General features: G+C 42.2%; 1 protein-coding gene across 1 annotated transcript in view; it reads left to right on the forward strand.

Moving 5' to 3' along the window:
* sec24d (SEC24 homolog D, COPII coat complex component) overlaps nucleotides 1-13,486 on the forward strand; it is a 32,490-nt gene continuing 19,004 nt past the window's right edge. The window contains exons 1-8 of the mRNA XM_020504236.2: nucleotides 1-149; nucleotides 1,680-1,879; nucleotides 2,251-2,350; nucleotides 2,776-2,894; nucleotides 6,019-6,321; nucleotides 6,637-6,782; nucleotides 8,896-9,007; nucleotides 9,746-9,873. Coding sequence (XP_020359825.1) covers nucleotides 1,729-1,879; nucleotides 2,251-2,350; nucleotides 2,776-2,894; nucleotides 6,019-6,321; nucleotides 6,637-6,782; nucleotides 8,896-9,007; nucleotides 9,746-9,873 — 1,059 coding nt within the window. The 5' untranslated portion in view covers nucleotides 1-149; nucleotides 1,680-1,728. The remainder of the gene's footprint in view (nucleotides 150-1,679; nucleotides 1,880-2,250; nucleotides 2,351-2,775; nucleotides 2,895-6,018; nucleotides 6,322-6,636; nucleotides 6,783-8,895; nucleotides 9,008-9,745; nucleotides 9,874-13,486) is intronic.

Genomic DNA, 13,486 nt, shown 5'->3' on the forward strand with positions numbered 1-13,486 from the left:
CCCACAGGTTGGTGCATGCGCATTTACCACTGGGAATTACAGCGAGTTACGTACCGACCGGTGCTGTGTTGGAGTTTGACGTGGCACTCTACTTTGACTATCAGGAATTCGTAGAGAAGAGGACTCGGCAGGTACTCCCCAGAATACAGGTAAATAATAAATTAGTCAGAGAAGCCGAATGCGTTTTATAAGAGGCTATTTCACTGTCTGTTCTAGGCATATTAAAATACATTTTATACCAGAATGCTTTCATAGCTAGCTAACGCGTTAGCAATTTCCGTGTATGAACGCCACATTTTGTTTATTTGTAACGTTAAATACACCGCGCACACACGAATCACAATGGTGCTGGATAGATGGATATTGTTTCGGGTGGTGTTAACAACCGATATATTTTCATGCGGTTGATAAATATTTATGTATGTCTGGTTGTAACTGAATGGTAGCTAGGCTACCTAGCCTAGGTCCTGGGTTGGTAAAGCTCAGCTTTAAACCATCATAACGGTCTTTGACGTGGCAATTCTGAGTTGTGGCTGAGCTACTCGTCGTACATTAGCCTACGTTTTTAGCCATGACTGTTTCTTTTGATATTTCTGTCTTAATTTATGGATCCCCCCCCTTTTATTTTAAGTACTTTGCATTTGATATGAGTCGCAAATGCCAGACAGCTGTTTGTGGCCTTAATATAGCAATATTTGACAGCTGTTGTATAGGCTTGTGGAAGTCCATCAGGTCAAGGTGGTCAACTCAGGTTGTTCTAAAACTGGAAAAAAATGCAACCTTACCGAGAGATTTAAGGACAAAGAATAGTTTACAAGGGAGACCAATAATTCGTTTAATCCATTATTATTATTAATTGCCTATTTGGAGAAGGTGACTAAATGATTTAGGCCTACTGTATGTATTTATTTATAACCATTGGACTTACTGAGAGGCCTATTGCTCAATAATGATTTCACCAACACTGCACATGAGCTTGTGAAGCTAGGCCTGAATCAGTCATTTAATCATTTGAACCGCAATTAAGAGAGACTGTATCTACCTACAATTTCTGCTCCAATATGTCATTAAGCAACCATTACACTTGCTTTCATCAACCAACAGTTGTAAGAAATAATATACATATATATAATAGTGTAATTACATTGTGTTATTGCATATATTCATCTTGAGAATATGATTATTATTTTAGGACCATTGTTGCAGGAAACTGACTGACAACAACAGTATAAATCAGTCACTTGTAGATTAGTCTATGTTATCAAAGATGGAACTCTCTTATCTCCTAATAGTCCAATGTTCTTGGGTCTTGTTACACGTGAGCGTTGACGTTGTTTTGAGGTCAAATATTGCTTGTTGGCTTTGCCTGGTGGAGAATACCACTTATTTACTTTGTACTGGAGGAAAGTACTGATTTTAGGTATGAGGAAAATAGTGAAGACAACAAAGGATATTAAGTGTGCAGTCTATGAAAAATCTTCCCATGGGCAAGGTGACAGATGTAGGTTGGTTTGTGAAATTCTGTGAATTAGAGCTTTTGTAATCTCATTATTAAACTCAAACTACTGCTTTGGCCCTTCAAGTCAAAACTACGAGAATGCTAGACCAATAGACAATTTAAGAAAGTATCTGCCTCGTCAGGTAGCAAAGTTCCTTACTCTGTGCTTTCATCTTTGCAGATTGTTGGATCTCTGCCATTTTGTAATGAGAAGACCTTAACAGCACAGGATGAGTCAGCAGGGTTATGTTGCCACACCTCCCTATTCCCAGGCCCAGCCTGGGATGGGGGGATACCCAGCCGGGTTTGGGAGCGCGCCTGCCCAGCCCCTCTATAGACACTATGGGGGACCACCTCAATCATTCCCCGCCCCACCAACAGGTAAAGACACGTGCCTTTGGTCTCCCATTCCTCCCGTGAAGTCTTCTGTTTAGCTTTTCATTTAACAGGTCTGAGCTTGTCAGTTGGAAAGTGTCCCGTAGCAGTCATTCATGAACAAGTCAAGCGATGCAGCTTCAATTAAAATGACAACATTTAAGACTACGGTTATGTTTTTTTCTGCATGGCCATGCTATTTCCTAAAACAATTTTTTTTTGCTCGTGTGTATTGTACTCTGTATGTAATGTGTGACCGTAATGTGTGATGCTTTGTGTATAGCCATTCTATTGCCATAGCATTTTGATTAGATGTTTTGCTCAGGTGCATGATTTGTATATAATGTGTTGCCATAAGAGAATGCTTTACCTTCCAGGTATGATGAAGCCTGTGTCGTCCCCTTCCGGCATGCCTCCACCACAGGTCCCCAGCCATTACGGCTCAAACGGCCAGCAGAACGGAGCTCACCCTCAAAGGTAACAGAGCTTCCTCCACCGAGCAGAGTCCATTTACTACAATAACATTGTTATGGCCAATTCTACCCTTCTCCCTGAAGTATGCACTTGATCTGTCCACCCTCATGGAATTTGATTTCATTTAAAATGAATGGACTGGTGCAATACATTTGCTAGAAACGCCCTCTAGCCAATGTTAACACGAATTCATTGCTTTCAAACCCATGAGTGGGAGGGAGATAATGCACACTTCAGGTAAATAATTGGAAGGCAACCATCTGCATTCCAATACTCTTAGTACATTCCTTCTTCCATTTTCTACATGACAAATAGGTGAGTTGGTTTTCCTCTACTTTGAAATCAGTAATGAAGGAAAATAAACAAGGAAGGTAATTGATACTATTGGAACAGACTAAATATGTAGCTCTTTGTTTACTTTCCTCCAGCTACCCCGCCCCTCCGTATGGACAGCCACTTCAGTCCCCCTATCACAGCATGGCCCACCAGGGTCCTCCCCCAGCACAGCAGCTCACCAATCAGATGGGTGCCATGAACCTCGGATATGGTAATTAACCACTGTAGAAATCAAGACTGATGTTTTAAGGATGGTTAGGGCATCTACTTTGGCTGGTTAACAAGATGCAAACCAACTCTCAAACAAGTTAAAAAAGTAAACTGCCTTGTTGCCCACTTCTGTTCACTTGATTTAGAATTCCTCACAATCAAATGTCGACCGCATTATCTACCAAGGGAATTCTCTTCGATTATAATCACAGCCGTATATATTCTCCCCCAAGCAGACACATCGATGGCTCTGAACAAACTTTATTTGACTCTTTGCAAACTGGAATCCATTTATCCGGAGGCTGCATTCATTGTAGCTGGGGATTTTAACAAGGCTAATCTGAAAACAAGACTCCCTAAATTTTATCAGCATATCGATTGCGCAACCAGGGCTGGAAAAACCTTGGATCACTGCTATTCTAACTTCCGCGACTCATATAAGGCCCTGCCCCGCCCTCCTTTCGGAAAAGCTGACCACGACTCCATTTTGTTGATCCCTGCCTACAGACAGAAACTAAAACAAGAAGCTCCCACGCTGAGGTCTGTTCAACGCTGGTCCGACCAATCTGATTCCACACTCCAAGACTGCTTCCATCACGTGGACTGGGATATGTTTCGTATTGCGTCAGACAACAACATTGACGAATACGCTGATTCGGTGAGCGAGTTCATTACGTGCGTTGAAGATGTCGTTCCCATAGCAACGATTAAAACATTCCCAAACCAGAAACCGTGGATTGATGGCAGCATTCGCGTGAAACTGAAAGCACGAACCACTGCTTTTAATCAGGGCAAGGTGACCGGTAACATGACCGAATACAAACAGTGTAACTATTCCCTCCGCAAGGCAATCAAACAAGCTAAGCGTCAGTATAGAGACAAAGTAGAATCTCAATTCAACGGCTCAGACACAAGAGGTATGTGGCAGGGTCTACAGTCAATCACAGATTACAAAAAGAAAACCAGCCCCATCACGGACCAGGATGTCTTGCTCCCAGGCAGACTAAATAACTTTTTTGCCCGCTTTGAGGACAATACAGTGCCACTGACACGGCCCGCAACTAAAACATGCGGACTCTCCTTCACTGCAGCCGACGTGAGGAAAACATTTAAACGTGTCAACCCTCGCAAGGCTGCAGGCCCAGACGGCATCCCTAGCCGCGCCCTCAGAGCATGCGCAGACCAGCTGGCTGGTGTGTTTACGGACATATTCAATCAATCCCTATCCCAGTCTGTTGTTCCCACATGCTTCAAGAGGGCCACCATTGTTCCTGTTCCCAAGAAAGCTAAGGTAACTGAGCTAAACGACTACCGCCCCGTAGCACTCACATCCGTCATCATGAAGTGCTTTGAGAGACTAGTCAAGGACCATATCACCTCCACCCTACCTGACACCCTAGACCCACTCCAATTTGCTTACCGCCCAAATAGGTCCACAGACGATGCAATCTCAACCACACTGCACACTGCCCTAACCCATCTGGACAAGAGGAATACCTATGTGAGAATGCTGTTCATCGACTACAGCTCGGCATTCAACACCATAGTACCCTCCAAGCTCGTCATCAAGCTCGAGACCCTGGGTCTCGACCCCGCCCTGTGCAACTGGGTACTGGACTTCCTGACGGGCCGCCCCCAGGTGGTGAGGGTAGGCAACAACATTTCCACCCTGCTGATCCTCAACACTTGGGCCCCACAAGGGTGCGTTCTGAGCCCTCTCCTGTACTCCCTGTTCACCCACGACTGCGTGGCCACGCACGCCTCCAACTCAATCATCAAGTTTGCGGACGACACAACAGTGGTAGGCTTGATTACCAACAACGACGAGACGGCCTACAGGGAGGAGGTGAGGGCCCTCGGAGTGTGGTGTCAGGAAAATAACCTCACACTCAACGTCAACAAAACTAAGGAGATGATTGTGGACTTTAGGAAACAGCAGAGGGAACACCCCCCTATCCACATTGATGGAACAGTAGTGGAGAGGGTAGCAAGTTTTAAGTTCCTCGGCGTACACATCACGGACAAACTGAATTGGTCCACCCACACAGCCAGCATCGTGAAGAAGGCGCAGCAGCGCCTCTTCAACCTCAGGAGGCTGAAGAAATTCGGCTTGTCACCAAAAGCACTCACAAACTTCTACAGATGCGCAATCGAGAGCATCCTGTCGGGCTGTATCGCCGCCTGGTACGGCAACTGCTCCGCCCACAACCGTAAGGCTCTCCAGAGGGTAGTGAGGTCTGCACAACGCATCACCGGGGGCAAACTACCTGCCCTCCAGGACACCTACACCACCCGATGTTACAGGAAGGCCATAAAGATCATCAAGGACAACAACCACCCGAGCCACTGCCTGTTCACCCCGCTATCGTCCAGAAGGCGAGGTCAGTACAGGTGCATCAAAGCTGGGACCGAGAGACTGAAAAACAGCTTCTATCTCAAGGCCATCAGACTGTTAAACAGCCACCACTAACATTGAGTGGCTGCTGCCAACACACTGACTCAACTCCAGCCACTTTAATAATGGGAATTGATGGGAAATGATGTATCACTAGCCACTTTAAACAATGCTACCTAATATAATGTTTACATACCCTACATGATTAATCTCATATGTATATACTGTACTCTATATCATCTACTGCATCTTTATGTAATACATGTATCACTAGCCACTTTAACTATGCCACTTTGTTTACATACTCATCTCATATGTATATACTGCACTCAATACCATCTACTGTATCTTGCCTATGCCACTCACTCATTCATATATCTTTATGTACATATTCTTTATCCCCTTACACTTGTGTGTATAAGGTAGTAGTTTTGGAATTGTTAGCTAGATTACTTGTTGGTTATTACTGCATTGTCGGAACTAGAAGCACAAGCATTTCGCTACACTCGCATTAACATCTGCTAACCATGTGTATGTGAAAAATAAAATTTGATTTGAAATAGTAAAATGGAAGCCTTTAGGTAGATCTACTATTCTTGCTAGTGTTAGTCTATATATATTCAACAGAGGCACCACAACTTAGGTACACTAGCATGCAATATGTTATTGTTAAGGCTTCATTCATGCAGTGTGTTGAAAGTGGATCACCCTCCCCTTGCTTTTCCTGCAGGTCCAGGGGCCGTGCAGAGCCCTCAAGCACCTCCCACCTCTCACCTAACCCAGCAGCAATTCCAGACTTCCCCTCCCACAGCCATGGGACATCCACCCATGGGCCCCCACTCGTCTCAGATGGCTCACCCACAATCACCCCTAGCTGGTCCAACTATGGCAGGGCCCCAATCTATGGGTGGCCCCCCGCCCATGGGAGGCATGGGTAGGCCCTTCCCTGGCCCACCCCCTCCAGGTGCTGGGGGCTTCCAGCAGCCTGGGCCTGGAGCTGCCGGACCACCAGGACATCCTCAGCAACTACAAGGTACAGATAGCACAGTAACCTGGAGCTCAACAGTGGCCATTACAAAGCTTTATGGATTTGTAGGGCCATTTTCCATGAGCCAGATTAAGCCTATTCCTGGAATAAAAGTATGTTTTCAGTCCAGGGATAGGATTAATCTGGGTCCTTGTATATGGGAACTCACTGTGGAACTCAAGCTTATTGTATTGAATGTGGCGAGGAGTGTGCACAAATAGCTTTTGGAGGACTGTACCGCTAAGTGTGTTCTTGCCAATAGGATTGCACCAGGTACAGGTTACCAGAGCCTTACACTGTGGAATTGTTTGTGTGTCACAGGTCAATTTGGGGGGCAGATGGCGGGACCCGGGATGGCGGGACCCGGGATGGCGGGACCCGGGATGGCGGGACCCTTCCAAGGTGGGGCAGCACAAATGGCCGGCCCACCTCAGAAAAAGCTGGATCCTGACTCCATCCCTAGCACAGTGAGTCCATATTTAATTATCCCGTGACTTCACGTCTTTGCATACCAGAATGCCATTTCACATGTTTCCGAGCTACCTCCAGGCCAGTATTTCCTTTAAAGGCATTATAGCGTGGACCCACACTATACTCTTTAGAAGATTTGGCTACTTCACATACAGTATGGGCCCAGGATAGACATGTTAGTCTATCCCCCCCAATTACCCTGTTGATCATGTTTTTTTGTCTCATTTGGGGGAAATACAGTGCCTTGCGAAAGTATTCGCCCCCCTTGAACTTTGCGACCTTTTGCCACATTTCAGGCTTCAAACATAAAGATATAAAACTGTATTTTTTGTGAAGAATCAACAACAAGTGGGACACAATCATGAAGTGGAACGACATTTATTGGATATTTCAAACTTTTTAAACAAAATTATTCAGCCCCTTTAATTTCAGTGCAGCAAACTCTCTCCAGAAGTTCAGTGAGGATCTCTGAATGATCCAATGTTGACCTAAATGACTAATGATGATAAATACAATCCACCTGTGTGTAATCAAGTCTCCGTATAAATGCACCTGCACTGTGATAGTCTCAGAGGTGCGTTAAAAGCGCAGAGAGCATCATGAAGAACAAGGAACACACCAGGCAGGTCCGAGATACTGTTGTGAAGAAGTTTAAAGCCGGATTTGGATACAAAAAGATTTCCCAAGCTTTAAACATCCCAAAGAGCACTGTGCAAGCGATAATATTGAAATGGAAGGAGTATCAGACCACTGCAAATCTACCAAGACCTGGCCGTCCCTCTAAACTTTCAGCTCATACAAGGAGAAGACTGATCAGAGATGTAGCCAAGAGGCCCATGATCACTCTGGATGAACTGCAGAGATCTACAGCTGAGGTGGGAGACTCTGTCCATAGGACAACAATCAGTCGTATATTGCACAAATCTGGCCTTTATGGAAGAGTGGCAAGAAGAAAGCCATTTCTTAAAAATATCCATAAAAAGTGTTGTTTAAAGTTTGCCACAAGCCACCTGGGAGACACACCAAACATGTGGAAGAAGGTGCTCTGGTCAGATGAAACCAAAATTGAACTTTTTGGCAACAATGCAAAATGTTATGTTTGGCGTAAAAGCAACACAGCTCATCACCCTGAACACCCCACCCCCACTGTCAAACATGGTGGTGGCAGCATCATGGTTTGGGCCTGCTTTTCTTCAGCAGGGACAGGGAAGATGAATAAAATTGATGGGAAGATGGATGGAGCCAAATACAGGACCATTCTGGAAGAAAACCTGATGGAGTCTGCAAAAGACCTGAGACTGGGACGGAGATTTGTCTTCCAACAAGACAATATTCCAAAACATAAAGCAAAATCTACAATGGAATGGTTCAAAAATAAACATATCCAGGTGTTAGAATGGCCAAGTCAAAGTCCAGACCTGAATCCAATCGAGAATCTGTGGAAAGAACTGAAAACTGCTGTTCACAAATGCTCTCCATCCAACCTCACTGAGCTCGAGCTGTTTTGCAAGGAGGAATGGGAAAAAATGTCAGTCTCTCGATGTGCAAAACTGATAGAGACATACCCCAAGCGACTTACAGCTGTAATCGCAGCAAAAGGTGGCGCTACAAAGTATTAACTTAAGGGGGCTGAATAATTTTGCACGCCCAATTTTTCAGTTTTTGATTTGTTAAAAAAGTTTGAAATATCCAATAATTGTCGTTCCACTTCATGATTGTGTCCCACTTATTGTTGATTCTTCACAAAAAAATACAGTTTTATATCTTTATGTTTGAAGCCTGAAATGTGGCAAAAGGTCGCAAAGTTCAAGGGGGCCGAATACTTTCGCAAGGCACTGTATATGACTTACAAATGATGACGTCAACCCTGTGTCCCGTAGTTAAAAACAAAATGTTTGACTGATTGTGGTTGGGTTGTTGTCAGGCAAACGGCAACAAAGCAACAGCAGCATGTGAATTTGTACAATACCAATCTGTGTCCTATACCACACGCAGCCAGCAAAAACAGTGGAACTGATTGAAATCATTCACCCATCTGACTGTTTGTCAAGGAAATGGCTCACCACAGTAGAAGCTCTTTTACCAACAATGCAACCTCTTTTGGTTCAGACACAAGTCATCGAGGACGACCAAGCCAAACGAGGGGGACAGGTGTACACTACGAACCTCAGGGGCCAGGTGCCCCCGCTGGTCACCACTGACTATACAGTACAGGACCAAGGTAAGGCACAGGAATACCAGCGTACAGTACTACAAACCTGTCGGTGTCATTGAACAGAACTAAAGGACACAGCTTTACTTCAACACACTTCTGAAATCCGTTATTGCTTTATTTCCAGTCCATCACTAGCACACCTGACTCAACTAATCAAGGGCTTTGTGATTACTTGACTAGTTGAATCTGGTTTGTTTGTGCTGGGATGGAACAATGTGGTGTTCCCCAAGAAATTAATAAGTAAAACGTGACCGATGGCTTTGGACAACACCGTAATAGCCTTAGTTCAATCATACACTTTTGAAAGATTTTTTTAATGGCAACATGGGGAACATGATATGGGTGTATTCATTAGTGCACATCGTAGCAAACTAGCAAAACGTTTTCGCAATGAAAATGAGTTTCTTATTGGACAAGTTCAGGTAGGTTCCTCTCCGTTTCGGACTGTTTGCTTCCGTTTAGGTCGAAGTGAATACACCCCTGCTCTTCATCAAACAAATAACTCAGGAAGCTATTACTATTAACAGCTCTACTTCAGACACAAACAGTTATTTACAACCTGATGAATCTTTAAAGTTATGAGGGAAGAACTGAATGATATTGTGAAAATGCAAACCTGTTTTTAAATTGTATTTATATTTTTTCTTGAAACAAACCAATATTATTACATTCTTTACCAACATCATTAAAATATATTTTTTATTTTTTAAACTGGATCTGTTTCCATTTCTTCTTCCCCTTTAGGAAACGCCAGCCCAAGGTTCATGCGTTGCACCACATACTCTTTCCCCTGCACGGCTGACCTGGCTAAGCAGTGCCAAGTTCCCCTGGCCACCATCATCAAACCCTTCGCCACAGTGCCGAAGAATGAGGTAGGCACTTGCCCTCTGTATGTTTGCAGAGATTATCCACATTGTTTTATGAAGTCGGACAACTAAGCCGCTTATGAATTCTGAAACCAATATGTTTAAACCCAAACACTTCATAGACCTCGGGTACATAATTGTAGAAATGTTTGGGGAGGGAGACACTAGCACTTTTTGTTTTCCTCAGAAGCTCAATGACTCAAACTTTTTCATTCCTTATAATATTACACTTTGTCCAAGTGCTGTAAAAGTTTGTGTCCCAAGGACAACCTCGATGTAATCCTGTGTGGTCCCAGGAAACCTGCCTTAGATATTCTTCCCCTCGCCTTGTCATCGGCGCCAAAGGCCCTTTTTAGGCGATGTTAATGTAGCTTTTTTCTCTGTCTCATAGAGAGTGCTAATCAGCTAATGTCAAGATCTGCAGGGACCACAGAAGATGAAAGCAGTTTAACAAAGCGCTCATGTCAAGCGCACTGCCATCTCAGGTTATCGCTCAGTGTCCAGACAGTGCTAGCACGATTCCCATAGTAGGAAGTTAACGTATGCTAAAGCCCTGCATGGATTCCAAATCAAATGGACTAGCATTTTATCAGCGTGGAGCATTTAAGTTTTGTTTGTTTGGAATTAATGACTTCACTGCACAAGCACTCGAGTGTTAACATTAAAATCTTGTATCGCACATGTACTTATTATAAACAAATGTATAATAACTTCATGTCCTCTTTGGATGAACTGTTCTAAAAATATAACTACTTGGCTGCATTGACGTCTGTCTGCAGTTTTATGGCCTTGGAGCCCATATGAAACACATACTGTTGTTTGTAAAAGCCTCCCTTCAAGAAAGAGGAGAAACCAAGGTTTTTGGTTCTGTTCCCTGAACCGGTTTCTTCCTCTGGTTAAAAGTCTAATTGGAGTTTCTCAGGATAGATTTGGATTACATTTACACCTAGTAGTGACCATCTTTTAGACAATGTTTTGGTTGTTAGGCTACAATGTTTTGGATAGTGTATCACCTTCTGTGGTGCTAATAAATTGTCTGAACTCATTTGAATGAGGCTTGGCTCTAAGATTTTATGCCCTCAAATAAATCTTCTAACTAAGGCTATATTTGAACTGTGTGTGTGTAATGTGCACAAAGTTGTTTGTTTTCGTTAGTAAATGTTTGTGAGTCTACAGACTGTGCATTTTTAGAGGCAATTTGTACCATATGTTCCCATGGGTTTGTTTGTGTGTGTTAGTGCTGAGCGATTAGTGCTTTTTGAGGTTGATTTTCAATTATTGAAAAATAATCAGATTTAGATTGTTTTTAGACATTAAATGCATCATACATTACGTGGGTTGAATGCTGTAACACAGAATAGAACAATTAAAAAACATCCCATGATGGTAGTGACTACCCATTACTGCTTATCACTTATTAACCCTAATTTATTCACATTACTTTAATACATTATTTCAGTTTTAAATTACATTTGTTTAATTAGATGATTTTATTATTTATTTCCAAGTCATCTCTATAGAGCTGCTGCCTATGCTGTCAGAATATATATTTTTTTTTCTTGTAGTTTTTCAAAGTAAATAAGACATACTTTTATGACAGCTAAATACTAACTATCTATAACTTAGTTCATGTATTTTCAGGTAGAGATACCTCGCGAAGAAACTGCTCTCCATCCCTCCCGATTGTGTATTGTTCTGTCTCTTCTCTGTCTGCTCCTACCGTAGCAGGTGTAAAAGAATCACACAGACTGGACAAGTAAGCGCGCAATGGACTATCGTCATTGTAGTTAATTACCACATTTTCTGCGCTAAACTATGTTGAATATTGGCCTGTTGGAAACTATAACTGCCTACTACATCGCACAGTTCGGGCTTGATCTGATGTATCTCCAGAGAAACTGCGCATTAAACTCACAGAAAAAAAACTGAACAAAATGGAATTCAAATAATTGATTCAAATAACATCGTTGGTCAATTAGTTGTTTAAAAACCAAAAAAGAACTAACGTTTCAGTTAATCGCTCAGCACTACTGTGTGTGGGCTGGATAAGCTATAGGAGCACCTATACCATCTTTATTCCTACACATCCCCACTCGGCAGGAGACATATTTCATCTTTACATTAAACAAAGCCTTATCTGGCAAGAAACATTCTGCAATGGACACATGTAATGCGTTCAGTAGATGTACCATGCAGGTATTTACATGGCCCATGAGATTGAGACGTTTTCAAGGAGAGAATCTGCTTTTTGTAGCATGTCGGCATGTGTTTAGTTGCATGAGAATAACTGTTTTGAAGGTATAGATGAGATCACCAACAATTTTAAGATGCTTTATGACTGAGTGTGTGGGTCTACACAGGCAAAGATCTTGCTAGAACTCACACTTGTTTAACAGGGCAACAACTTCACACTTGTAGACCGTTGCACTGTGTTAGGTTTTGGTTTTTTTCCCCCACAAAGGCTATTTGTTTTTTTTAAAGGTTTGAATGCAAAATTGAACAGTTAGAATGATTATCTAGTGTTGCTGAACCTAGGGATGAGGCATGAACTGAGGCCTGGGAAATTGGTCTGCCTTTTGTCCAAGGCAGTTACTACAGCTCAACTACTCAGGAGGACTGGCACACCTTTAAACATTCCTCCAATCTTTCCTCCAATATAAATGGTTGATATCATTTAAAAGTTTGACATCCCTGTCAGTAAGCTATCTTATTTCTGTAAAAATGATTTTTTAAATAAAATTTTTATGTAAATGATCTAAAAAAACAAGTAAAATCGTATAATTGTTATATTCACATGTAGCCTATGCCCTATTTTACATCATTTAACATGTATTATGTGTTGTGCCCAGCATTGGTTGAGACAACATGCTCTTGAATACAGGGTAGGTGTCATATTTCGGTTGATAAAAGTACTAAAATGAGAATAAAGTTGACATTTCAACTTTCAAATGGTACCACAGAGATGGAGGTCCACACGTCAGAGAATGTTGACTTGAATGGGAATGTTTTTTAAATTCTACTATCAATCATCCAAAGAAACCTATTGAAAACATAGAAATATAGAAAATAAATGACAATTTTAAGTTGAGATTTGATGGTGGGTGGACCTGCGGTCATCTTTGTGATAGTAATTAGAAGTGAACATTTTAAATTTCGATGGTGTACCAGCTAAATTGCAGTGGTCTGAATGGATAGGTCCATTCTATTAATTATATTTCTATGATTGAAAAGACTAAGAGCATGTTGTGTCTCAACCGATGGCGGGCAAAACACAAACATTTTTTCAGATAATGATAATGTCAGATAATGTGAAATAGGGTCTAAGCTACAACGTGAAGGAAAAAAAAAAGAGTTAACACATTTTTATATAATTTACATTAAAGGTTATAAAAATGACAATTTGTATTAAAGAAGTTTGACAACACTGTTTTGTAAGCTTTTAAATGCTATCAAACTCAACCGTTTATATTTTCCAATGATGAAGACATGGATGTCTCATGATATGGTGGGGTATGCAAAATGAGTCAACTTTTATCTCTTGAATGTTTTGGCATTCAGGTCCAAAAAGTTACTTTCTGAGCACTTCTACAATGGGCAAATATTTTTGGAAGGTTTCATT

This window comes from Oncorhynchus kisutch, linkage group LG16, assembly GCF_002021735.2.
Source record: "Oncorhynchus kisutch isolate 150728-3 linkage group LG16, Okis_V2, whole genome shotgun sequence".
Classification (NCBI taxonomy): Eukaryota; Metazoa; Chordata; class Actinopteri; order Salmoniformes; family Salmonidae; genus Oncorhynchus; species Oncorhynchus kisutch.